Source organism: Scomber scombrus, chromosome 18 (genome assembly GCF_963691925.1).
Source record: "Scomber scombrus chromosome 18, fScoSco1.1, whole genome shotgun sequence".
Lineage (NCBI taxonomy): Eukaryota > Metazoa > Chordata > Actinopteri > Scombriformes > Scombridae > Scomber > Scomber scombrus.
Window position 1 is genome coordinate 17,816,960 of NC_084987.1, and position 26,328 is coordinate 17,843,287.

The following is a 26,328-nucleotide window of genomic DNA, read 5'->3' on the forward strand; positions in this document are numbered from 1 at the left end:
ATGTAGTTTGAGCGAACTGGAGACCGTAAAGGACAAATTCAGAATTGTTCTAGTCTGTCTTAGGATCTTTTAATCACCAGTATGAAAAGCAGGAATGATTACAGCAAGAAAAACAAGTGTTCATTTGAGCACCTGACCAGTGTTTTAGGACAGGCTTGAAAAATTGTGAACCTGTTCTTTAAAGGAATCGTTTGACATTTTGTGTAATACATTTATTTGCTTTCTTGCCGAGAGTATTGACACCACTCTCATGTCTCCGCAGTAAGTGTGAAACTACAGCCAGCAGCTGGTTAGCGTAGCTTAGCACAAAGACTGGAGACAGAGGCAAACAGCCTTTGGAAAAAGGGTAGACTACCTGTTCCACCTCTTTCAAGTCTTTATGCTAAGCTAAGCTAACTGGCTGCTGGCTGTAACTATTGGATTTATATTTAGCGATACATGAGACATCAGAGTGGTACTGATCTTCTCATTTAACCATCAGCAAGAAAGTGACTAAGCGCCTTTCGTAAGACGTTGAATTACTCTTGTAAGTTTATCCTAATTATGAATGTGAGTGGTTGTCTGTTTTAACCCTGTGGCCATGGAGAGGAAAAATGAAGTAAATTAATTAATGAGAAACTAACTATCTCCTCTCTGTGTTTCCTGTGCCAGCAGCAAAGCGGAGCGCCCGCCGTCATTGAGCCTGTACCCCAGTGGCGAGGGCATGGTACGTGGGGGTCTCGGGGTGGCTAAGATGATGCCGGGGAAAGACATCTGGCAGGTCAGCGAGCTCAGCTGGTCGGCCTACAGCTCCGCCTATCAGGTGGGACAACAGCGGTCTTGTTTCCTCCACGACCACAACTGCGGCCTGGGGAGTGGAAGAGGGAGGGGCCAGCCTTACCGCTACCCATCCTGCTAGCCACACCTACAAGGACCACCTCCCCTCCCATGCCTGCTTGTGTCACTTTAGAGGAAAACTATTTAATTCCCATCATTTGGAAATCTGCCCTTTAAAGTCAGATTTGTTAGGTATATACGTTGACTCAAGCAAGCAGGGGTCCATATTCTTGTTCCATGGACTTTTCTTTATAACTGTGATTATTTTTTTGTGTGATCGTGGAGCTTCTACCATGCGTCCTCATGTTTTAGTTTACACTTTGAGTCAGAGCCGTTGTTTCCAAGTGGTCCTCCTTTTATTTAAACTTTGCTCATACAGTTTGATGACAGATATAGTGAGAGAAACAGCCACGGTAAGAAAAAATAGAGAACAATTCACAGCTGAGCTCTTTGTGTGTGGTCAGTTTTCTAAATACATGGCATGGAGTGTTGCTTTCTTGTGGCTCCTCCTGGTCTTTAGCTATTAAATTATCCAGAGAGTATAAATGCAGGTTAACATGAATGCATATTAGGATATAAACAATTCAAAATAAAAGCAGTTCGAAAAAACATCCAAGTTATCTGTATTCATGGGTTTCATGCAACAGCAAGTCACTGAGCAGTCAACATTTTTCATCATCACACCACATATGATGCTCATATAATGCTGTTTGTTTGTTCCTCTGTCACCGTCTCACACCACTGCTGCCACTCAACAAGGAGGATGGATCAGAGTCCGACTCAGTGGCAGCCACACCCAGCAGCACAGGCAGCAAGTCCAACACACCCACCTCCTCCGTCCCCTCTGCCACCGTCACCCCCATCAACGAGGGCTTCCCCCCGCAATCTGAGTTTGAGGCAGTACGAGCTGGGAACCGCAGGAAAAGTGCCAAGCGGCTCAGCCGGAACATGGAAGTGCAGGTTTCCCAGGAAACCAGGAATGTCAGCATCGGTAAGAGGAAGTCGCCAAATATGTCTTCTGACTGTCATCCTTTTCTCACGTTTATGGTTTCAAGTGTTTCAACAAAACCTTAATCAAAATGTTTGTCAACTGAATCTGAACTGAAAATGTCATTGTGGTTTAATTACAGCATGTCTCTTTTTTCCCAGGTATGGGAAGCAGTGATGAGTGGTCTGAATTTCAGGATATCATCGATTCTACTCCTGAGCTGGACATGTGTGTGGACCCCCGTGTGTATGGAGGCGGAAACAGGTACAACTACACAGTGGTTGCACACCATGCATATCGCATAAAGTGAAAATCCTGAAAATCAGTGTCACCATCAGCATGTCATTTTGGACAGTAACAGTCAAGTTTAATTTTTTTTTTTTACATGATAAAGTAAACATTTAGATTCCCAATATGTGCTCAGTTTATCCATATAACACGTATTTGAAAATTAGCTCTGACGTTTTTGGAGATGTGAGGAGCTGCTTGCCGGGTGAGACTAGCCAATCATCTCAGCTGCTAGAAACCCGACTGCTGAGAGGATCAATGTCCGTCGTCATCCCCGGGAAAACATGATCTACTGACCTACTACCCACTACTACAAACTGACCTACTTTTGTTAAATAAGTCAACAGACCATACGTGTGTTTTTGCACATTTGAGCTCACTACAAAACGCTTCACATGACGTCTATGTCACACAACAGTGTTTTTATCTTATCTCAAGGCAGCAATTGATTTCCATTCATTGCTCCATGAAATGACCATCTCGCAGAGACTTGCTTTATTGAGTTAGGTAATGCCTCACAATGAACATCATGTCTGTATTTGGCCTTGTTTAAGTGTCAAGGGAAGATTTGTAGTCAATAAGCTCAAACATATCAAAGTTGTTGGTCCTTTAACGTTTTTCATCAAAACAAGACCAGTGGAGATGGGCCCCTATTGACATGTCACACTAGAAAAATCACATGTTTATATAATACACTTAATGATGGCTGAGGGTGCTGGTGTTGTGCATGCTCCCTCATTGTTGCACTGTCATGGCTTTCTGGGACACTTGAACATAACAAAGATCTTGTTAATGTTATTAGTGAAACTTTTGTTTTTCCTACTATAACAATCAAAATGAAACTGCCTGTTGTTCATAGAAGATTCTTGAATCGTATAGCTGAAGTTAAAGTATGTTACTATATGTGTGTTTCAGCCCCTCTCAGGGCATAGTGAACGAGGCCTTCGGCATCAACACGGACTCTCTCTACCACGAGATCAAAGATGCCAAGTCGGACATCATTGGAGATGTGGATGCAGGCGCCGAGCTGCTAGGTACGAACAGCAGCTTGATTGTCATAACTTTTTCTGGGCTCTTTAGTTAATATATTTATCAGAAAGCCTTAAAGATTGGCAGTAAAGGTCAAACAAACTGTGCAATGGAATCACTTTGCAAAGTCTGATGGTGATCTCCTCTCTTTTGGTCGGTGGTGAGTATTTCACTCCGAAGGAAATGCTTAAAAATGAAGGAAAGCGCTGCCTCCTTCACCTCCACCTGAGGTGATCACTCCTCACCTCCAAGTGATGAAAGTGAAGCCTGAAGTTTCCTCTGTATGCTAATATATGGTTAAGTTAAAACCCAAACGAAAAGGAAATAAAGGCGGATGCATGCGCGTTACACAAAGCCAGTGTTTGTTTTGCTTTGCGTAACTGCAGGGCAGGAGCTCCATGTGATGCTGTGTGAATGTGCCACTGCACTGAATATTACTTTTTACCTTGCATGGCCAAGATTTGAACACAGCAGCTCATCCCTGTTTCACTGCACAGTCATCCTTGGAAAACCATACTGGCTACATCCCCCAATCCCAGCTGCCCATTCATGCAGTGTTACTTTTATAATTTATTTGTTTTTTTTCCTCTTTCTTTTTTTATTAAGACGCAGAGGCACCGTAATGCAGCCTATTTCAAATAATTAGATACTATTTTTCCGATTCTCAAAGCAGTTTATTTAATGTTTATACTCATTATTTAACTAAGATGTCAGTTTTATATCGAAGAAACAGGAAGGGAGGTTGGACCCGTCTTTTTGACCATCTGTTAACCTCTGACCCGTTTCCTTTTTCCCTTTATGTGCGTCTGCTGGTGACACCCATAGGCGAGTTCTCAGGTGTGTATATGAACATGCATTGGTTGGTATCTTTTTCCTTTTTTTCTCTCAAGCCTCCTCTGTGCTCCAAACTCACTTTGGAAGAGTAGATATGAATCAGCAGATTTCTGTAGATTTAATGTTCCACTTGGTGATGCCAGTGCCCAATATCTATTAAAAACAGCAGTTTCTTATTTCTTTAAAGTCACAGTGAAATGATGAGTCTTAAATGACTGCTACGTCTTTAATTTTCAGCCAACGTTATGGACTTTTTTTTTTTAAATCCTTCAGTCCGTTAAAATAAAACTGCACTCCTCTTCCAGGCGGATATCCAATTGGCTTAAAATGACAAGAAAACAGGAAAGACATTAAGTCAGAGATGCAAACAGATCTTAAGAATGCTTTTTCACTGGGACTTTAAAATGAATTAGATGATATCTGAATAGATTGTCTTATGCGTTAGGTAACATAAATATTCACTTGCTTGACCCTATTTCAGTGTGAGGGCCAGATAATACATTTTGTGTCCTTTCGTCCCTGCTGCTCTTCTTCAAATCCAAATTTGATAAATGCTTATTAGCACCCTCTCTCTCCTCTTTTTCCTCCTCTACGCTTCCTCTTTCCATCTCCTCCCTCTCTCCTCTCCCATCTTCTTCTTTTGCCTCCAGTCCGTGATGATTTCTTCGGTAAGGCGCACTTGCCTTCAGAATCACTGTGCTCATCTTTCTGCTCACATTTGCTTGTTATATCATTCCCTGTCCTCTAGCTTTTCCTTCAGGTTCCTTTTTTGTGTGGCTTTATATTTATATTTGTTGCCACCTTTTGCATCTTACGTATTGAGTTTTTTCTTTTCCTTCAATAAAGAGCTCCTGCAAAGGGCCGTTTAGAAAACATTTGGCCAGTGGTGGTGACCATGAATCAACATCAACATGAGTCTAATGATACAGATACAGAGGCAGTGTTGAACCCTGAATCAAGAAAAAATCATGTCTGGAAAAAAAGCTCAGGTGGCTTTGATAATGGATTTGTTCCAGTCAGATGATTTCAGTTAGACGGTGCTGTTGTGAGACGTAGCTCCGCTTTTTAAAATGATAACTAGCAGAGTGTTGAAGCATAACAACTTTCCATAAATAAGTGTTCAACAAAAAATATAGTTTCAGGCTGACCAAATCACCACGATGTTAGGTGTCAGGTGTCACTGGTTTGTTATCTAGACCAGTGTGGTTAAAACTACCAGTTGAACCCCAAAAACTGAGCTCTTATTTGTCTGCCTCTGCAGCCAGAACACAAACTACCACCTGAACTTTGCAGAATTGCGTGATCTGTGCATACAATACAAAACCCCAACCAGCCTTTTATATTATATGAACCTCTTGTTGGCTTTTTGGGTTTATTGTTTGTATTGTTTTTTTCTTGTTTCTGTTTTGCTTGTTGTTTTTCTGTTCTCATGTCCAGAATTTTCTGTCAGTCTTGAAATTTCTGCTTTAAATTTTGTGTGTGCTTGGCTTATGTTGCACAGTGCTTGCTGCTTGTACGTGACAATACCTAATAACAAAATGAACAGGTTGACCACAACATTAACACTGAATTCCTGAATTTGTTTGTCCATCATAAGTGTTTCTCACCAGCAGTCAGTAACTCACTGAAATGTGACAGTTTTTGCTCAGTAATGCTAATGTAAATGCTGTAATAACCTAAGACCCTCTAAGACTTCTCACAGCTGTCCATCTGTCTGCCAGTAAAAAGAAAAATTGCTCACTCATTTAACAAGAAGTCTTCCTTTTCATACTGTTTTTGTCTCCTCGTTAATACAAGAGCTTAAATCAATAATCTGCCCATTAATTTAAATTGTATTAGATTATTAAACCTTTTGCTTTTTGTGAGGTTGTCCACCATTTGACCTACATCAGGTCTAAAAGGCAGCGACACCACAACTTGCTGGGAAATGCATTCTGCTTGCAGATCAATAGATTGATTGGATAGTGTGTATTGTGTGTGATAAGTAACATAGACATGAATGTGACTGTTTCAGGGATGGGCAAGGAGGTGGAGAACCTGTTGACAGAGAACAAACAGCTCCTAGAGACCAAGTAAGAGACACACAGAAGATGAGAGTGTTTGTGTGGTGTTGATCTTCATCCAAAAGGGAAAAAAACTATAATAGGGGGTCTAATAGGAACTGAAATATGTGAGACAATCCAATAGTTGATTCATTATGTTCAACAAACCCAACTTGAAGTTTCTTAGATTTGTTTTTCATCTCGTACTTCCTCTTCTTTCTGCTCTTTACTTGACAGAAATGCTCTCAACATTGTGAAAAACGACCTTATTGCCAAAGTGGACGAGCTGTCAGGAGAGCAGGAGGGGCTGAGGGAGGAGCTGGAGGCGGTGAGGCAGTCCAAGAACAAGGTGGACGCCAGAGTGAAGGAGCTGGAGGAAGAACTGAAGAGGTGAAAATAACAGCAAATTGTGTTTTATGGAAGAAAATATGCTGCTTTAAAATGTTTAGGTCAAACGTAAAAGAACTTCTTCTGTGTATCAGTAGGTGTTTGTCCATCGTATTTATAATTATAATGCTAAAGTAATGAGAAACACATTTTGGAGGGTGCTACAATAATAGAAACGCAGCAGGTAGAAAACAATACATCAAGTGACTGTTGACCTGTAATTCATACCATACCATAGTGACCCTACGTGACTAAACTAATGAATACATCCTAGCAACAGACACAGAATAGGAGTAACATGATAGGCTTTGATAACTTTCAGTGGTGTACAAGTATGAGCACCAGAGGAAAAAACATATGAATACAGATCTCAGGTTTTCTGTGTTGTTTTTTTAATCTCAGCAGAGTTTCATCTCATTGGTTTTATTATAAAGAAGAATATATCTTAAAGGAGCTCATTGTAATAATAATAATTATTTCACTCATTTCGTTTCATTAGTGTCTGTGCATATAGCAAATTCATCATATAATTGAGCCATGTTTACTTACCCTGCAGTTAAAATGTGCTTCTTAAACTCTTGAAAATCAGTGCAGAGTGTATCCAGCATACAGTATGTAGGCATAAGTATCACATTTGAGCAAAAATAAAGAGGACTTTTACTTACAGTTACAGCTGATTTGGTACATTTGCTGCCATAAATTGCCGATCTGGAAAACTCACAATAACATTTTTCACTTCACATAAATCTCAAAGTGTTGTGGACACACTTTGGAGACTATGAAAAATGAGACAGTTTAAAGTCAGAGACTCTCAGAGGGAAATGGATGGCAGTAAATTTGAGGATCGTAAATGGAGAGCATCCAACGACTCAACAAAATATATTTTTATTTTAAAACCAGACACTGTGGGGCTGTTCCAAACTTATCCAGGATAACATAGGATGTTATTCTTGTTTCTTGATATATTTTTTTGTCTTTCAACCATTGCACGGACATTAGGATTTTTTTCCAAGAGAGTCACGACTGGAGTAATAATCAAAGCCTAGTTCCTATGTAACAATAAAAACAATAAAACACTGGGCCATCCTGACACCTCTTTTAGCTTAAGAGCACAAAACAATACTTTTTTTCAAACATTAAGAACTACCTTCTAGCTATAAGGTGCAGAACTCTGTACTGAACTCTGTATAAGAATTTGTGAACGTATAGGCAACACTGTGAACTCAAACAGTACCAGTTGGTTATGCCCCAACATGTTACATTTAGCCCACAGCAGCTCCAGAAGCCATATCAAAACAAGGACTTCCAGGCTCAATACCAGCATGCATGTGGCTTCTCTTTCTATCCCACCTGTGTAGCAGATTTTTAAATGTGTTTTTGTTTTGGGAGCTGCAGGTTAAGAGCAGAGGCTCTCGGATCGTCTCGGGACTCCAAGGATGAAGGAGGTGATGATGTGAGTAAAACTGCTACTGTACCGTCTCCGTTATTCCTCCTTTACTTGGAATCAGTTTGCATTTGTGATGAAGATGGCTTTATTTTTGCAGGTTGATGTGTTTTCTTCAGAAATGTTGAATCTCACATTGTAGTAAAATATCAGACAAACCATGAATGGGTTGATACAATTACTTTCCTGCTTATATTTTAGCAGCGCTCGTGCTTCTTAAAACCACATATTAAAGTTTTCTTTGTTTGATTAATCTGGAAAAAGATCAACATTACTATACTGAAATGCCTATTTTCAGACCTAATTAGAAAATGGCTCTTTGTGTCCAGTTTTCATCACCCATGCAGGACGGTGACATGACGATGACCCAGCGGCGGCGGTTCACTCGGGTGGAGATGGCCCGTGTCCTGATGGAGAGGAACCAGTACAAAGAGAGGCTGATGGAGCTGCAGGAGGCCGTACGGTGGACTGAGATGATCAGGTAGACAAACAGAGATGCAGTGATGAACAACGTGGATGACCTCAGGAAGGGAGGGTTTCAAGGTTTAAACTCAGCATAGTAAACTTAATAATTTGTCTATACTACACCTTTAAAAAGGTTATTTTCTTTACAGTGGACATACCACATTCAGCATCAAAATTCATGAAAATGCACTGAACTGTAGAAGTAATGCCCTTGTCTGTAGTTTACTATTACTTTTTTTTGCCTCACACCTCTCTCTCCTCTCAGGGCGTCCCGGGAGGGTCCTCAGATCCAAGAGAAGAAGAAGTCCACCATCTGGCAGTTGTGAGATTCTGCCTTTAATAAACTTATTTATTGCAGTATAACCAGAAACACACTGATAAACAAAATGGTATAACACAACATTCAAAAGTAAAAACCTCTTCTCCTCCTCCTCTATCTCTCTCTCTCTCTCTCTCTCTCTGCATCCACCAGCTTTGCACGTCTCTTCAGCACATCGTCCAGCCCTCCGCCTGTCAAGCGGCCATACTACAGCGTCAACATCCACTACAAGTCTCCATCACCGGCTGGTTTCTCTCAGCGACGCAGCCACACCATGTGTCAGATCTCCACCTCCAACCGCACACTGGAGTTCTTCCCCGAAGAGTGAGCAGCAAACAGCAGCATACCTTCAATTCACACTAACCCTCTTACCTTATCTGCCTCCCACTTTTGCTTCGGTCTGAGCATCCGATTGCTTGCTTGCTTGTGCCAGCTCGGAGAGTAGAAAGCTTCCAGCAGGTTCTCAAATAATCAACATGCAGTGAGGTGTTGAGTCTATTTGATTTCTCACACCGTTCTCACCTGGGATTGCTTGTCAGTGCCTTCAGATCCCTTTCAGAAGAATCTTTTCATGCGTAAATAGGGAGAATATTCTGAACAGGACTGTAGAAAAGAAAAGAATACAGAAAACACATCAGTGCACATAAATCTGGAGTTACAGTACAACCTTTTTTCTGATTTTTGTGATTCAAAAAGATGATGTTCTGTTTAATAATAAAACTTAGTTTTAGGTCACAAGAGTGAATGTGACCTCAAATTTCGTTAAACATTTCTTTAAACTGCCTATTTTGAGTGTAAAGTGTGATTGAATGACACAGTTTGAATTCTCATATTGTCTCAGTTTGTCTTTGGCCACAGAAACATCACTCACAAAAAAACACATTTTCTTCCATTTTTCTTCTCTTTTATTTCTTTGCAGGCAGAAATGCTAAATATGAAGAATCTTCTCATGATTTCCACTTTATCAGGATGAAAAATTAGCTTAGCTTGAGCCAAAATAAAGCTTAGTTTAAGAAGTGCTAGTAACTCCACTGCTATTGCTTTATTTTCTTCCTCTCCTCTCCATCTTTTCATCTCTCTGCCTCTTGCTGCTGGCTGGCCAGGCTGCTAACGCTTCGCTTTTTTCTCTCTTCACTCCCTCCCTCCCCGTTGCTTTCAGACTGGCGAGTAACGGTGTTGCGTCTCTCCTCAGTGACTCGGCACTGTTGGCCCGCCGAGAGCAGCGGCGTGAACAGTACCGGCAGGTCCGAGAGCACATGCGTCGCGACGATGGCATCATGCAGGCCTGTGGCTGGAGCGTGCCGTCTCGCTTTAAACAGGTACACAACACGTGGCTCACATGGTCAGAGACCCATCTGGGACTCCACATGTACATCTAAAACTCACCAACAACTCAGTTTTCATGGAGTGAAAAACCTCTTAGTTGTTTGATGATGTATATACTTTACTTACAGCCAGGGAGGTGCAAACGTATTAAATTCAAACAGATTTAAAACTGAAAACTGTGACATTAAAGTTACACATGCACCCACTCATTTAAGTTACAGGTACAAATATTAAACCCTGCTTTAACACCCAAAAGCAGGACCCCAAATCTTTTCTACACATTTACAATCTTGAATTTCTCATGCAGAGTTGTTTCAGACCTACAAAAAGTGATGTATGAAAATAGGCATTGAAATTATTTAATAAGCTCAAAAGCTTCTCTTATCTGAGCTCAAAAAACCCTGTTTTTAACTTTAATCCCTACATGTTGGAGTGAAGAGGATTAAACATTATTCCAACTAGTAACAAGCCATTGTCCCTGTGAGCTGCTTCTTCTAAGACGTGTGATGTTTTTGACTTTTTCTTTTCTCCTGTCATTCATATTGTGAGAAGACTCTTGTGAATTTTATTTATTGAGCTTTTAAATGCTATCTGATCAGGGTCAGCAGCACTCCTATCAGCTCAGACTGGTACATCCCAGCACGTACGGACGGACGAACAGAATTAGATCAATAAGACTGTATCTGCCAGGTGATTTGTCCTATGTAAGGTCCAGTTTAAAGGATCATGTCATGACTCAAACAAAGGCCCATGCTGATTATTTGTATGTTTTAGTCCATCTTCCAAGTCAAAGCATAATAACAACATGTTTGTAGAAGGATTTCCTACCTTACAGGTGAAGAAATTAGCTTCCATCTATTCAAGAAAAGAAGAGAAACTTCTTTATAAGTTGATAATTTTATTGATAAAATAATACAAGTAAAATCTATGATATACTTCAGAAGACGGTCAGCAATGCAACATAAACATCACAACTGCTTAATTAGCTGAAACTCCCAACAGAAAGAAAATTAAAGGCTGCAGTTATTCAGTTTTTTTTCTCATTGTCAACAAATTTTATGAAAAGACTAAAACAAGAAAATGTTCTTCCTGTCTTCCCTACCAATGTTGGCCCATTGCTTCTTATAGAAGACACAACTTTAAAACAGATTGCAAATGTATAGTTAATTTTTTTTAAAGCTCAGTAATTTCCCCACACAGCTGGACACTAGATTTTAGCAAATGTTACAGAAACAGCTCAGAGGCCAGAGGGCTGTGTGTTGGTAGGCAGGTGGTTCTAACTTTGGTCTCCCACAGACTGGTGGTCAGACGGAGAGCGCTCAGGACAGCCCGCTGAAGAAAATAACACAGGCAAGTGAGACCGACAGAGTCCCAGCATGCATCTCTACAGATTCCTCACCACTTTAACCTTCCCACTAAAGGTTTGACCCCTAGGTAGTAGCAGATGACTAATAACCAGGAAATACAGACAGACAAACCAAAGAATAAACCAGATGATTTTTCTGTACTGCAAACTGAGGCAGTGATGAGTCCATGTGAATGTTTTAAAAAAAGACCCCTACAACGTATGATCCAAGTACAACTTTGCCATGAAATGTCACTCTAGAAATGCATGAAAATCAAGGGGATCTTTGTATTTTGAGGCATGATGTGACTGTGTTTCATAAACTCAAACTAATCACACACATGCACTGTACACACATCCTCTTTGAGACTGTTCTCTAACAAACTCCTGTCTTTGTGGAGTTGACGTCAACTGATTTTTTTTCTCTCTGACAATGTTGTTGTGACGTTTAAACATTTAACCTCTGTCTGTCTCAACCTGTCCGACTTAAAGGGAAGTTTCGGTATTTTTCAACCTGGACCTTATTTTCCCAAATGTTGTGCCTACGGGACTAATGGGGACAACAATTTTTTTAATTGATCCAGTATTGAGCAAGAGCAGTGCAGCCAGCAGCTGTGAAACAGGCTGCAATGTAATCTGACAGGGCAATAGTGCACCATCAATATACGTTCACTAAAAGTGCTTGTCAGCTAAAATGATGGGAAAACAGGGTCCATGTTGAGCAAATACCAAAGTTTCCCTTTAACACACTGATGTCTTCATCACCTAACTCCTGCTTTGATCTTAGTGTTCTTTTAAAGGAAAAATCCACTCTTAAATACATTTTAGTTGCTGAGTTCAGAATTTGTATGATTATAGCATTTTTGAAATTATTCTGACAGCATAAGTAAGGAATTATATGGAGCCATTTATTTCCTGTTATTTCTGAAAACAGAATGACATCAGTATAGCATAAAATAGGCATAAAGATCATATTTTGGTGGATGATTCAATCTAAATGCATTATTTTGCACTGATATGTAAATTATAAATCCATTATAGAAGAGGCAAAGATATCAATTTAATCTCTGATTCAACTCCCTACAGACATGTTAGGCTTTGAGTAAGTAGTGCAAGTCAATTATTCTCAACTGGAAAAGCTCTCGCTCTTCTCGGTAGTTTTATGCTATTCATCCTCATGTATGATGTAGAAGTTCAAACACTTTCTCCGGGGATGGTCCAGTGGCATCGTGGAAAAGTATGGGTCATCTGTAGAAGAACTGTAGAAGAAAATAGACTGAAAGAATGTGACTACAGCAGTTGATATAAAATAACCTCTGAAATGCAGTTAACGTCACAAATTGGTGATAACAGTGGAGTTTTCCTTTAGTGCCTGCTGTATATGTACTGTACATGTATACAGTACATACACAAACATTTTCCATTAGTGTCCAGTAACGTTGGATATGTGTGAGAGAACCAGACAATAATTCATAACTTGCTTTGTCTCCTAACCACTTATAACCTCTGATTTTAGACAACCAATGAGAAAGAGGACAACCGCATGAAGAATGTTCCCGTCCCAGTGTATTGTCGCCCTCTGGTGGAGAAGGACCCCAACAGAAAGGTGAGGAATTCAGGGGACAAAGGACAACTTAAATCTCTGACCAGTTACATCTTATTAAATTTTGTGTGTGTGTGTATGTGTGTGTTTGCACTTGCTTTAGCTGTGGTGTGCAGCAGGAGTGGACCTAACAGGATGGAGGGCCATCAGCCAGGAGTCGGTACCAGGCAAGGCAGCCTCAGGCAGTAGCGACCCCCTGCATGCTGAGGAAGAGGGAGGTGACAAGAAGAACAGCCACAACTCCCCAGAGAAGAGGAAGGTAGATCAGCAATCACTGATTCAACATGACTGACACCCATTCCAATTTTTGTACAATTACTCATTTCATTTCTACCAGAGTGTGGTTCAGTAAAAGACTGAAATATGGAGCAAATAGTTTTCCTACAAATGAATCATGGCATTACTCCCCTCTCCCTCCTCTACTCACCCAGTCGAAGGAGCTCCAGGAAACAGACACCATGAGCAGCCGAGTGTGGATCCTCACCAGCACCCACTCTGCCAGCAAGGTGGTCATCATCGACGCCAACCAGCCAGGCTCACTGGTCGACCAGTTCAACGTCTGCAACGCTCACGTGCTCTGTATCTCCAGTGTGCCAGGTGAGACAGGAAGTGCTGATTTTAAAGCCATTGGGTCGTATTTTTGTAAGTCTGTCATCATGATAGATTTGACTTTTTTGTATATTTTATTGCATTGTTGCAGAAATGCGGATTTCCTGGAGAGCTATATTGAATAATACAAAGTAAAAATGTAAATGGTCGTCATTTAGTTTGCTGGTGATTTTTGATATAAATTCAGAAAAACAATTTAAACCCTAATATTACAAACCTTATTTTAGGACTTTTCCAAGCATATATTCTGCAATAATTTTGTTGTGAAGTCTTTTGTACTAAAAAGAAAGATTGAGCTGCAGTGTGTTGACATGTGTCCTTGTTTATGTGTTTGTATCCAGCTGCCAGTGAGAGTGACTATCCAGCAGGAGAGATTGTGTTGGATCCAGGTGATGGAGGTGCAGGAGGAGGTGAGGACACCGGCAGTGTGGAGGGCATGTTGGCTGGTATCACGCTAGTGGGCTGCGCCACTAACTGCAGTGTTGCTCGTAGCAATTGCTCCTCACGCACTGACACTCCCATAATGGACAAAGGACAAGGTGGGCACGTCGTAAATGCTCCTTTGTGTTAACATAGAAAGGTGAGAAAAGTATCGATGTCGTTTTTTGCATTTATTTCATTGGTGTTGTGCTTCAGCCCCTGTTGCACCCCCTATGAATGGAAAGATTCACCCCGCCCAGTCGGCTGAAGAAGCCACCGAGGCCACCGAGGTTCCAGAGTCGACGGCCAGCCACACAATGGGATCTGGACCTCCGGGTCCGTTCACTGAGCACGTCTTCACTGATCCCCCGCCTCGTTCAGCAGACACCTCTGACAGGTAAGAGGTCAAACTCTTTCCATGTAAAGTCAGTAGTCATGAATGTCTTGAATAAAACGTAAAATGATCATTTTATAAGGCATAAAACTTAAAACAGGTTATCCACTTTGAAACTAGAAAAGATAAATGTGCCTGCTGTCTGTCCTCACAGGGGCACAGGTCAGTCCAAAGAGGAAACGTCTGTGCCTCCAGAGACGGAGGATGGAGGTGAAGAGGCCAAAAACTACACGAGCGTGGCCCCCACCATGTGGCTCGGGGCCCAGAACGGCTGGTGAGTCCATCAGCTGAACTCATGCTGAAGCCCCACAGTATCTACCAAAAACATACCACAGTAATTTCTTTACCCTGTATTAAATCAGTACTACCATAATAGACACATTATTTTTGATACTTGTAAAAGCTACACAACTGTAGTACACACACAACACAAGATGACGTGTCTCTGATGAACTCTACATGCAGTTTGTGTTTGTTTTGGATTAACTTGCCTCTGTTTCCTCTCAAGGCTTTATGTCCACTCAGCAGTTGGAAACTGGAAGAAATGTCTCCACTCCATCAAACTCAAAGACTCGGTGCTCAGTCTGGTGTAAGAAACCCATTACTGCATTTCCTTCGCTGTGACAGTTCTGTGTATCTTTAGGCAAACGTTATGAAACAGAAAGTGTTTCTCCAAATCTCTGTGTCTCCAAAGGTCTCTGTTTTCTTTCTAATTTCAGGCATGTGAAGGGTCGTGTGCTGGTTGCACTCGCTGATGGGACTCTTGCCATATTCCACAGATCAGAGGGTATTTGGCATTTTAAATATTCCAAACAGAGCTCCATTTCATATTTAGTGCGTTCACTAAGAGAAGCTGCATGTATTTTTGTCTCATCATTCATTCTTGAATTAATCAAAGGGCAACTTTTCTCAAGCCTGCAGAAGTTCAGTTTTATGCGACTGGAAATCACTTAAATATTTCTTTACACATGAATGACGCTCTGCATTGTGCTTGTGTTCTTATGCAGATGGCCAGTGGGATTTGTCTAACTATCACCTCATGGACCTCGGCCGCCCTCATCACTCCATCCGCTGCATGGCTGTGGTCCATGATAAAGTGTGGTGCGGCTACAAGAACAAGATCCACGTCATTCAGCCCAAGAGCATGCAGATTGAGGTGAGTCATGAACCACTGTCAAATCACATTTTTTCTCTTATGGTGCAGCCATTTTCTTTGAAGTGTAATGTTCTTATAATATTGTGTTGATTTTCTTCACATCTCTGTAGAAGTCCTTCGACGCCCACCCTCGCAGGGAGAGCCAGGTGCGGCAGCTGGCGTGGATCGGTGACGGTGTGTGGGTGTCGATCCGGCTAGACTCAACCCTGCGACTCTACCACGCACATACACACCAGCACCTCCAGGATGTGGATATTGAGCCATACGTCAGCAAGATGCTGGGTGAGGCTATGTCTCATTTTAGGGGGGGGATCTCATTCTCAGAGACAAAGTCAGCTGCAGTTTACTTTATCAGCAGCTCGTTCAGTCTGTTGCTCCACTCCACTGACACCTGCTTGTAATTCACAGGTACTGGCAAGCTGGGCTTCTCTTTTGTGCGAATCACAGCTCTTCTGATCGGTGGAAATCGTCTGTGGGTAGGGACCGGAAACGGTGTGATCATCTCCATCCCACTGACAGAGAGTGAGTTAACTTAAGTGTTTCAGAACAGAAAACATACGCAAAAATATTTCAAAAAGTTTTCAGTAGTTTAAAATCATCCAAAGGCTGTGTTAGTATCTCCGCCATGAAGGTTACTTTGTGGTCCTATGTTTTTTTTGTGTCTCTTTTTATGTTAGTTACCTGAATATTTAGTGTAGAAGCACATTTTATCTTAGAGTCCTTTAGCCCAAAGCAAATAAGTCATGCATGTTGATTTTTTTGATTATCTGAAATTCAGCTAATGCAGTGAACATGACTGTAATAACCTCATAATCAAATTGTATCAAATATAAAGTAAATGAACTAAAATGAGAGTCAGGAGACTGCAGTTTTCTATCAAAAAACAAAACAGTGTGATTTTTACTGGTGTTTTTTCACCCACACAGACTCACATAAAACACACACTGTAGCGCTTTTTATTTGTGTTCCTCTTTAGCTTAATCCCTCCTCTTCCCACAAACTGCCCGTCTTCTTTTTCCACTTTCTGTTTTCCCTCCCGACAGTCTTTGTCGTAACTATTACTGTTGCTGTACTCTTTCTCCTCTGCTCTCCTCTCACCCTGCTCCTCTTCCGCCTCCTGTAGCGGTGGTCCTTCACCGGGGACAGCTCCTGGGTTTGAGGGGTAAGTGGGAGCGCTCCCTTCCTCCTGCTGTTGTGTTCTCCCTCCTCTTACCCAGTCAAACCCTCATGTCCCCTCAAACTGTGCAGACCTCTTCTATGGTGTTGTTACAGCTGCTTGTTTCTTTATGCTACAAAGAGACAAATGCAACATTCAGTCAGGCCTCTAAGGATGGCAGTCTCTGTCTGTCTGCCTCTGGTCCATCACTTTGTTCCAACAACAAATATTTCAACCACTACTGGAAAGATTGCCATGACATTTTGTACATTCATGTTCCTGAGAAGATGACTTCTTGCTAACTTTGGTGTTCTAGGAACAAATTCCTGAAAAATTAACGACATTCCCATTAGACTCAGCAGAACTTTGTGGTTTGTGCTAATTTGCGAATGTTAGCATGCTAACTTGCTGTGCTAAGATGGTATTAATGGTTAACATTATTTGCTAAACATCAGCATGTTAACATTATTATTGTGAGCATGCTGATTTTAGCATTTAGCTCAGCTCAGCATAACAGAGCTGCTACCATCGCTGCGGACGTCTTGTTTATTTCACTTTTGATCATGAGCAGTACGTTCATTCACCGGTTGCTTTGCATGCTATTTATCTTTGTCATACTGCATCAGAGATACAGTATGTTTGTGTAGCAGATTTATTGCATGCAGATGATGTGTTTTATCTGTCTTAAATGTTTTGAAATTATTCTTTTTTCTGTTGTTCTGTAGGCACTGGGTACATGTATTTTGTGGGTGTTAGCAGTATGTTTAGTTTGTTGTTTTTTTTTTTGCCAAATGTGATCTGCTTGTGTTTCTCTAAACTAAACATTGCTGGTTGGTTAGTTTCTCACTCTTTGGCTCTACTTCCTTCAGCCAATAAAGTCTCTCCTACATCCTCCGGTGGAGTGATCCATGTGTACAGTGACGAGGGCTCTGAGAAAAGCAGCGGCAGCTTCATCCCCTACTGCTCCATGGCACAGGCCCAGCTCTGTTTCCATGGACACCGTGATGCCGTCAAGTTCTTCGTCTCTGTGCCCGGTAGGAATGAAACTGATTCAATAGATGATCATCTTCACTCCCTCTTACTAGCCACCTTTAATTTACACACTGCAATTTGCCACCAACACGTTAAGGCTGACAGCGTCATCAGTGTGTCAGATTATAGTTAGATGTTTACCAGTGGATGTCTACAGCTGTCAACAACTAGGATCATGAGATTAATTATATTTAAATGTTATTCTGTCCTTGTTGACCTGTGTACCTAAATTCAATTAGATGTTCCTCCGGGACATTGTTAATCGTTCAAACAGTTGTAAACACTGTACAGTTCATTGCACAATCAGTAACAATCGTACAAATGTACCGTAAGTCAAGTACAAAATGATCTTGTATTTTTGAGGGAAAGCATGTTGTTCAGCCGGCCCTTTCTCTAAAGATTGCAAACATAAACCAGACAGCTTTATACCTCTCCAGATGTGAGGTCAGGTCCTTAAATGGACACATCCACAAACTGTTACACCTTCTTACAAACAGATCATAGTGGTTATAGGATGATGTCACAGACATATCATGATCAGTCAATATAAGGTGCCTTAACAGATTTACAGTTGACTCCAAAGGTCAGTAAACAACCCTCGGTTAGAAAAAAGTTCATGAGTTCAACTAGCTAGAGTTAAACTGACATTGAGTTGAAACTGAACAACACTCCTCTAAAGGGAGATTTCTCAGATCAACACTTTAAAGAGACATAGAAATCTTCATAACTATGATTTGTCTAACATCTGGCTCAGACAAAAGTACAACATAAAGTAATCATTAGACAGAGGCTGAATAACTTGTTTACAGTAAAATTAAAGATATTGAATGAAAGACTGACATGGACCCCTTAGTTTAAAAACAACATTTTTAAAATATATAACAAGAAATACATCAAATGATAACCAGTATTTAAATCGCTGTCACGCAGGTAATGTTCTGGCCACCCTGAACGGCAGTGTGCTGGACAGTCCATCAGAGGGGCAGGGCTCCACAGCGCCCCCAGAGACGGAGGCCCAGAGTGTTCAAAACGTGTTGGTGCTGAGTGGAGGAGAGGGATACATCGACTTCCGTATAGGTAAGCAATCACACGTGCACCCATCACACACACCTGATAACGCATCAGTGACATGAATATACTGGATTGTCTCTTTTCGGGGATACACAATATAAGTAAATGAATAAATAATAACAAAAAAAGTGTTGTTTTTCTTTCATGGTAACCACTGGAGGGCAGCGAATACTCTGTGTAGAGACTAACACTCTCGTTTTCAAGATTATTACCAACCAGTACCAGTGCTGCTGTTCATGAGTTGAACATTTGCCACATTACTCTTTAATGTGTTGCCAGCACAATAAGCTTTCATTATGGAAATTCTGCTCTGAAATTCTGCATATATTTGTTCTCCTCAGGCGATGGAGAGGACGATGAGACGGAAGAAGGAGATAGCGGCGGGGCTACACAGATGAAACCTGCTTTGTGCAAAGCTGAGCGGAGCCACATCATCGTCTGGCAGGTGTCTTACGTACCTGAGTGACACCTGGATTTGCTTTAATGCTTCTCCCACCCATCTCCTTAAAAAAACAAAAACATCTCCTCTCCCCAAAAGCTTCCAGCCACCCACACCTTGTAATTATCCCCGGTCATGTAAAAGTTCACCCTCGGCTCTAAAACGACCCTCCAAGCTGTGTATCGTCCCCTTGTAACTATTATACCCCCTCCTGCCCCGTCACCTTGTAACTTTAATGCCTTGTAAGTACCCCCTCTTACCTTGTAATCTGCCTGCCATCCTGTTTCTGTCCCACCCAGGGCATTGTAACTATCTCCATGAGCCCTGTAACCCAGCCTCATAACTACCTCCCACCTCTGTATCGATCTTATATTCATCCTGTAAGCACACCGTATCTCCTTCTATATTTACCTTAATTGTCCTGCATCTGCCCCAGAGTTACTCTTCCTCTTCTTCCATTTAGTTTGTCATCTGTGAAGCCTCCACTTTGTTTTAAAGCAAAGACCAGAGCCCCCACATGCACCAATTGTACCAAAAAAAAAACCTAAAAAAAAAAGCAGGTGCAGCAACGAAATGATAAAGGTAAAAATTTTGAGGGAAAGTGAAGATTAAGCCGACATGTAACAAATGAAAAGTCAGAATGACTCCAAATTCAGCACAGACGTCTGAGCTTTTTTTGGCTGTTACCTGAAATATTTTGCACCTAGCAGTCACCTCTATTTGAAGTGTAACCATTAAAGACACGTTTGCTCATTTTCTTCCCCGATGAAAGCCGTCAGTGCGTGGTGACAGACCTCAAACGACAGGAAATATCTGGTGATATTACGTCTAAATGCTGGAGTCGTGCGAACAGGGTTGTAGGAAACACAGTCGAAAGGTGTTGATCTTAACGTGTCGAGGGGTTCGGCTCATTTCCCTCATCTGACTGGCTGTTGATCGGACGGTTCAGTGTAGAGCAGGTGCACGGTGGTGTGTTGTCATTAAGTGTACAGGGATGATTGTAAATCTCCAGACACGCTGAAGCCCATCCTCTTTGTTCAGTATGGAAATTCATGCATTGATCTCTATCTGTGTGGATTAAATATTAAACATATTTGTGTGCTGAAAAAACAGTACAGCTCATGTGTGTTTGTGTGTGTGTGCGTCTCACTTCAGTAAAGCACAGAAACGGAGTAAACAACATTTTAAAAAGGATTTCAAGATGATTTATTGTTTCTGTAAATCCATACAGCATCATGGTGTTTTATAAAAGCAAGAATGTGACAAGACTGGCTAGTTGCTGGAAAAATGACAACAGCACACGTACCACAAAAGCACATTTAAATTGGTGCATTAAGGTTTCATTTCAAATTTTGAAACCAAGCCTGAGATGATAAAATTACAAAACCAAAACCAGAGCTCCATGCTCTGAGAAAGCTGTTAAAACTTCAAACCATACATTCAAGTAGTCCCAAGTGTGTGCAATAATCTGCTGTTACAACATTGGAGAATTTGAATTTAAAAGGTACATGAAAATGAAAATTGTGATTGTGTTGGTGGCGTTGCTTGATTGCTCCCAGGTCAAAGTTATACTCCAGTTTTTAATTTACTAAAATCACATCTTTATATCCTGGTGCAGATGATGGATTTTCATCAAGCCCCCAGGAACAAATTTGACATAGTGGCCAAACTGTGTAATTACAACTTCCTGGCCAAAAAAAACTTGTAAAAGAGACATCCGGAAATCTGTGGATATCACAACCTACGTGAAATGACTCATTTGACTAACAGAATCAATTCGGTCCTATAACATATGAAAAGTCTAAAAAGAAGGGAAAAAAGACGCAAAATTTGATTATTTTAATCCTATTCAGGTTAGTGGAGGGCTAAATGGCAGGTGGAAGTATCTGGAGTGCCACATAATCCCGGAAGATCCAGGTAATTTTAGAACTGGAAGGCAAACTTTTTTAGCTTCATGTTCCACTGAGCAGCTTTCACAGGAATGAACGAAGCACCGCCTCCAACACTGTATGTATTTCTCTTGATGCATCCATGATTTACATTGCGAGGAATAAGTAGTAACATGAACATCTGGCTGATTTTTTAGTGAAAACTGAAAGGAGTTTGTTTCAAGTGACGGGGAAAAATTATTTTTTTGCTTTGTTCAAATTTCAGTTAATGTAAAACAAACTGAACTGGTGAATAGGTTAGATGTTATTATATATTTAATACATTGACTGTATACTTATATAGACACTATACAGTTTCTTGTGCTGCACTTTAAATAAATGCTTATATATCTATTGCTCCAAATCCAAGCTTATTGCTTAAAAACTAAGTATGAGAGAGTTTGATACTGATCAAATTATTGCTCGTTGCGTGCATTTTTGGTGAAGTCATTTCACCTCTATTGTGGTTCAGATAGAAAAAAATATTGGAAAAAGAAGCAGCAGCGAGAGATCCAGCAAGGCAGCAACGTGACCTCATTTTCAATGTGGCTACAAGCTACTAAAGCCAAAACAATATTCATCTGAGGTATGATATGATCCTTCTTATCACTTCTACATATTAAAATTAACAAAAACACTGGTTGAGCTACAGGACAGTATGCAGGCAGTACATGTAAAGTCTCAGTTGTAGATCCAGTCGTTGCTGCTGTCTTCCCACCACTGCAACTCGTGCTGCCGGAACCACAGAGAGATTTCCTTCTGGGCGCTCTCCACAGAGTCGCTGCCGTGGATCACGTTCCTGCATCACAGAGTCCACAAACGTGTTCAGGACAAAATGACAAAATGTCATAAGAGTCTTTCATTACTGCCAGAATCAGGGTAATAATAATAATAGGTGTTACTAAGTTTATTTTCTTTATTTTTCTGTATAGCTTCCTGTCACATTCAGGTCTTCATGGCGTGAACTATGACTTGAGCACAACATCCGTCACACTTTAACATGAGCAGACGTCAAATCAGACAGAATCACTGAAAACATCTGTGTGGTTCCGCTGGGCCTTTAGGAGATCAGACTCAGAATAATGTCACCCAATACTAAAAAAGCCCTTTGTATTTATTGTGTACTTTTTGTCCTTGTTTGTGCAAAGAAGATAGAAATAGTGTTAAATAGTATTTCTGACTGTAAAAGATATAAAAATGCATCAATTCTATATATTATTAACAAAATGTAATGCTGCTCTGCCTTTCTGTAAAGATGCAGATGTTCATATGGACCAGAATGGAAACAGTCGGCTCTCACTGAGGCTGCACACGGCCTAAAAGTACTCTTCTCTCTCTCTCTCTCTCCCTCTCTCCCTCTCTCATGTAGAGTAGGTTTATCAGAGGAGCTGAATCATCAGGTGATCTTACCTGCCCACTTCCACACAGTAGTCTCCGCGGATTGTTCCAGGCAGCGAGTCTGCTGGGTTGGTCTCTCCTAACATCTTACGAGCGGTCTTGACAACGTCCAAACCCTGCCACACCTGAAGAAACACACACGACTGCAGCGTGACTACAATATTACAAAGTGTGACTCATTTGTGTTAAATCAGACTGCAGCACCTTTACAAACTGTTCTGTCTCATTAGGCCTCATTCACGTCAAACCAAACGGTGCAGGATATTGTGTCTCTGTTTGATAGTTTTTATTTCATGCTCATGGGTGCAAAATACCACCAATAGTGCTTGTCGAGAAATCTCATGAACATCATTACACCTACTAAACTCAGTCATGGTTTCACAATGCGTAACTCTATAATGGCGCTAAAACTACACAGAAGCATTGTGGGAAAACAGTGTTAACAACAGAAACACATGAATAAATATTTTTAGAATAATTTTAATAATTGCACCCTTTATATTTATATCTTTATTCTTTTGTTTTAATTTTTTTGTGTGCGTTAAATTTATCTTTATCTTTGCTAGACAGGTACCACTAACATTTCACTACACATTGTACGGTGTATAATTGTGTTTGATAATAATAGTCTATTTTTATATATTCATATTTTCATACTTTTATATTGTTTTAAAATGTTCAAAATAAATCGGCAAAAAATGTTTAAGTAATAATTTTGGGAATTTATACTTCAGGCATTACAGATTTAGAATAAAGTACCAAAATGAAATATCGTTGAGTACCGAAACCGAGCACCAGGTACCGGTACTGGTATCGGTTCAAATGTGAAAGGTACCCAACCCTAATAAGGACACATGTACGTTAAAGAAAAGGAAGAATCTTACCATGGCAACGACTGGTCCAGACCTCATGTAGCTGATAAGGTTACCGAAGAACGGCTTGCTCCTCAGGTCCCAATAATGTTCCTTAAGAAGATCCTCAGTCGCCTGACACACACACACACACACACACACACACACACACACACACACACACACACACACACACACACACACACACACACACACACACACAATATTCATATAAAACAATTTTATAAATATGAGTCTCCAGAGAAAATGTTTTTAGAAGAAATAAAACATACCTGCGTTAGTTTGAGGCCAACCAGTTTGAAGCCTTTCTTCTCAAAGCGCCGCACAATTTCTCCCACCAGTCTCCGCTGCACGCCATCTGGCTTCACGGCAATGAAGGTGCGTTCATTCACACCAGTCCAGCCTAAAGCGATGGAAAACACAAGGTCAAAATTAAAACAGACAACAGGGCCACCACTCAGCCTTGAGCAGCATTCATGCACCTTAGCAGAGGAGGCAGTGACTGAGACGTGAAGTGAGAAGTGTCCAAACAGATCATCCACACTTCATGCTTCCAGCCATTAGACTTGTGAACAACTGCAGTACAAAAAAACAGTCAGTTTATCTTGTGTACAGACTGATTATTCATGCCTCACATGTTGACACTTCTGACATGATATGAGCCTTTGTGGTGTTGGATATTGTTGGTCAGTTGTAGACCGGCTGCTGCTATCAGTCCTTGTGTGTTTAAACTCTTGCTGCCATTGTCATATTTGGGGTTTCTTGCCTCAAATTGCCCCTGGGGGACAAAAAATATTTTTGAACTGAAAATGCTGTTTATTTGGTCCCTGAGGACACACATAAAAACCCCTCCCATGCAGCAGTGCACAGGTTTAAACTTCAACAAGACTAGGTCAAAGTGCAGTATACGGCTGGATCATGGCAACTAAGCCCGCAGGAAGTATGCCGGGCTTTGACTGATGGCCTTTCTCAATACCAAGTATGTAATTATATCATATATCCAAATGCTCCAGAGACATTAGAGCCGGTTGTAAATCACCAAAGAGCGGCACAGATCAGTTCATGCTCCCCCTCTGAGATGACCAGCTCACATCTCCAAAACATCGGAACAAATTTCCAAATAGGCGTAATGTGGATAAAGTGACCACATATTGGGGAAATGAATATTTCCTTTCTCGCCTGAAAACATTAAAACTTAATAAAGTGGAGCACCCTCATAGCCGAGTGGTTACAATGTATGACACACACCCACAACGTCCCTGGTTTAAGTATGGCAAGGGACTTTTGTTGCATGTCATACCCATTTTTCTCTCTCCCCTTGTTTCCTCTTGGCCTCTCTGCCACCAACTGTCCAATAAAGGCAAAACAGCCCAAACATATTTAAACATTTTAAATTTTAAAAAAAAATGAATAAAGTGACATATAAACAGTCTTGCAAAAAATGACAACAGGTTTAGGGTTTAAAATCTCCACCACTGCTGCCAGCCGGTGCGAAATGCCCTCTGGGATGCTTGGCTGTGCCAACCTTTTGCCAGCCAATGATGTAACTTCATCACTCAGTGAGTCAGTGACATACATCCCATAAAAAAAAAAAAACTACATACAACTCCTGAGATGTATGTAATGTGTTAGTTATTTAGAAGACACTGTTGGTCCTCCACAGACCACTTCCAGCTCTGCAAGCCAACAGAGCTGATGGAAAAACTTAGTCCTCTCATGACAACGCCTAAACCCTGCTGAATCCGACAGCATTGTCCTGCAGCAAACCTCACATTTACATCATTGTTTTTTCTTTATTTTATTTAGCTGTGCTGAATCTCACCAGCTTCATCAATACGTGCGTGTTTAACCACCAAATCTTCAAGTCCATGCAGATCTTTCCGTGACCTTTTTTTCGGCCCCATGTCGCCGCAGTGGCCTGTCTTGAATGCTGTCTGCTCACTAACACGCGGACTATTAATAGGATGATAAATCAACTGTGTAGGGTACCGGGAGGAGCACACATGGAGGCTGCGGGCTGATTAATTAGCTCAGCGTAGTTTCACGCACACACGCAAAGAAGACATGCAACATGCTAAAACATCTTCTAAGATTATTTTAAGATTAGAGCACACAGACTACATGTTGCTAGTCACACTTTAAAGCCACTCTCCATCACTTCTGTTAGAAAAACGGTGTTATCTATCAACAGTTTCACCGGTTAACTCCGCTCCTCTCCGCAGCTAAGTTAGCCAATCTCCCTCAGTAGAACTACCCGGGTCTCCTGCTGACACACGGCGGCCTCGGAAGCATTTTATCCGGGTAAAAACGACAGTAGCGGGCCGGGGGATGACAGGTGACAGGTAGAAATAAGAATATCACCAACCTGGCCGTAAGATGTAGGAAAATAAAGTCAGGAACAGGCAAATCATTGCAGCCAGTGGACAGAGCAACCTGAAGGAGGTAAGAAGGAGGACGGACGGAAAGGGGGCGCGCACGTTGCCTAGGAATAAAGCGCGGGCACGTGGTAAACGAGTTATCTCTAATGACCAGCAGGGGGCGAAACTTCTGTCACTTTGACTATTAGTATGTGGGTATGTAAGAGCTAATGATGCTTTTTTTACAGATGTGTGTGCCACATAAAAATGGCATGAGAGCAAGAGTGGTAACCATGTGTATTTATCTTTGTCATTTTTATCATTTTGTCTTTTTTTTCTTTTCCTCGCAGAAAGTCTTCAATACGTCCCCAACATCTAATTTATGAAATGATGACCTAATAAGCATAGTGCCATATAGTGAGATATCATATATTATGTCCCCCAAAAATCACACTGCAGCTGCTGTCTGTGGGTTGATCAGGCTTGTCTTTAGCATTACTGTGAATTCTCCACAGTAATGCTAAAGTCCATGTGCATCCACTTGTGCAAACATGGTGCCAATAAGTAATGGAAACATGATGCACTTAATTTTTTGTGAAATTTTAGAAGC

The 26,328-nt window shown here is 41.1% G+C and overlaps 2 protein-coding genes across 3 annotated transcripts in view; one reads left to right on the forward strand and one right to left on the reverse strand.

Moving 5' to 3' along the window:
* Window positions 1-20,256, forward strand: part of mapk8ip3 (mitogen-activated protein kinase 8 interacting protein 3) — a 28,585-nt gene extending 8,329 nt beyond the window's left edge. Inside the window, exons 5-30 of the mRNA XM_062439323.1 lie at window positions 652-706; window positions 1,576-1,807; window positions 1,966-2,068; window positions 3,008-3,126; window positions 3,947-3,958; window positions 5,970-6,027; window positions 6,235-6,387; window positions 7,780-7,837; window positions 8,176-8,309; window positions 8,559-8,615; window positions 8,766-8,936; window positions 9,805-9,988; window positions 12,800-12,889; window positions 12,990-13,145; window positions 13,318-13,483; window positions 13,837-14,034; window positions 14,132-14,312; window positions 14,464-14,583; window positions 14,818-14,898; window positions 15,029-15,096; window positions 15,317-15,465; window positions 15,576-15,747; window positions 15,874-15,987; window positions 17,491-17,655; window positions 18,584-18,730; window positions 19,066-20,256. Coding sequence (XP_062295307.1) covers window positions 652-706; window positions 1,576-1,807; window positions 1,966-2,068; window positions 3,008-3,126; window positions 3,947-3,958; window positions 5,970-6,027; window positions 6,235-6,387; window positions 7,780-7,837; window positions 8,176-8,309; window positions 8,559-8,615; window positions 8,766-8,936; window positions 9,805-9,988; window positions 12,800-12,889; window positions 12,990-13,145; window positions 13,318-13,483; window positions 13,837-14,034; window positions 14,132-14,312; window positions 14,464-14,583; window positions 14,818-14,898; window positions 15,029-15,096; window positions 15,317-15,465; window positions 15,576-15,747; window positions 15,874-15,987; window positions 17,491-17,655; window positions 18,584-18,730; window positions 19,066-19,190 — 3,268 coding nt within the window. The 3' untranslated portion in view covers window positions 19,191-20,256. The remainder of the gene's footprint in view (window positions 1-651; window positions 707-1,575; window positions 1,808-1,965; window positions 2,069-3,007; window positions 3,127-3,946; window positions 3,959-5,969; window positions 6,028-6,234; window positions 6,388-7,779; window positions 7,838-8,175; window positions 8,310-8,558; window positions 8,616-8,765; window positions 8,937-9,804; window positions 9,989-12,799; window positions 12,890-12,989; window positions 13,146-13,317; window positions 13,484-13,836; window positions 14,035-14,131; window positions 14,313-14,463; window positions 14,584-14,817; window positions 14,899-15,028; window positions 15,097-15,316; window positions 15,466-15,575; window positions 15,748-15,873; window positions 15,988-17,490; window positions 17,656-18,583; window positions 18,731-19,065) is intronic.
* A 95-nt stretch (window positions 20,257-20,351) lies between these two features.
* nme3 (NME/NM23 nucleoside diphosphate kinase 3) lies at window positions 20,352-25,816 on the reverse strand. 2 transcript variants are annotated; one of them, XM_062438902.1, is made up of 5 exons: window positions 25,727-25,816; window positions 23,634-23,764; window positions 23,374-23,475; window positions 22,502-22,614; window positions 20,352-21,890 (listed from the first exon to the last, which is right to left on the reverse strand). In XM_062438902.1, exons 1-5 carry the CDS (start codon window positions 25,770-25,772, stop codon window positions 21,773-21,775), a joined length of 510 nt encoding a protein of 169 aa, XP_062294886.1. In that variant the 5' UTR covers window positions 25,773-25,816; the 3' UTR covers window positions 20,352-21,772. The 2 variants fall into 2 exon arrangements, with proteins under 2 accessions (XP_062294886.1, XP_062294885.1); XM_062438901.1 differs by lacking the exon at window positions 25,727-25,816 and adding an exon at window positions 25,184-25,265.
* Window positions 25,817-26,328: the final 512 nt, after the last annotated feature.

Excerpts from the sequence above, each read along its gene's own strand:
- nme3 (XM_062438901.1), bottom strand. The coding sequence starts at position 25,265 with ATGGGGCCGAAAAAAAGGTCACGGAAAGATCTGCATGGACTTGAAGAT. Across the intron at positions 23,765-25,183 it reads CGCACGTATTGATGAAGCTG|GCTGGACTGGTGTGAATGAA; the intron begins GTGAGATTCAGC and ends CCATCGCTTTAG. Across the intron at positions 22,615-23,373 it reads CTGGACCAGTCGTTGCCATG|GTGTGGCAGGGTTTGGACGT; the intron begins GTAAGATTCTTC and ends GTGTTTCTTCAG.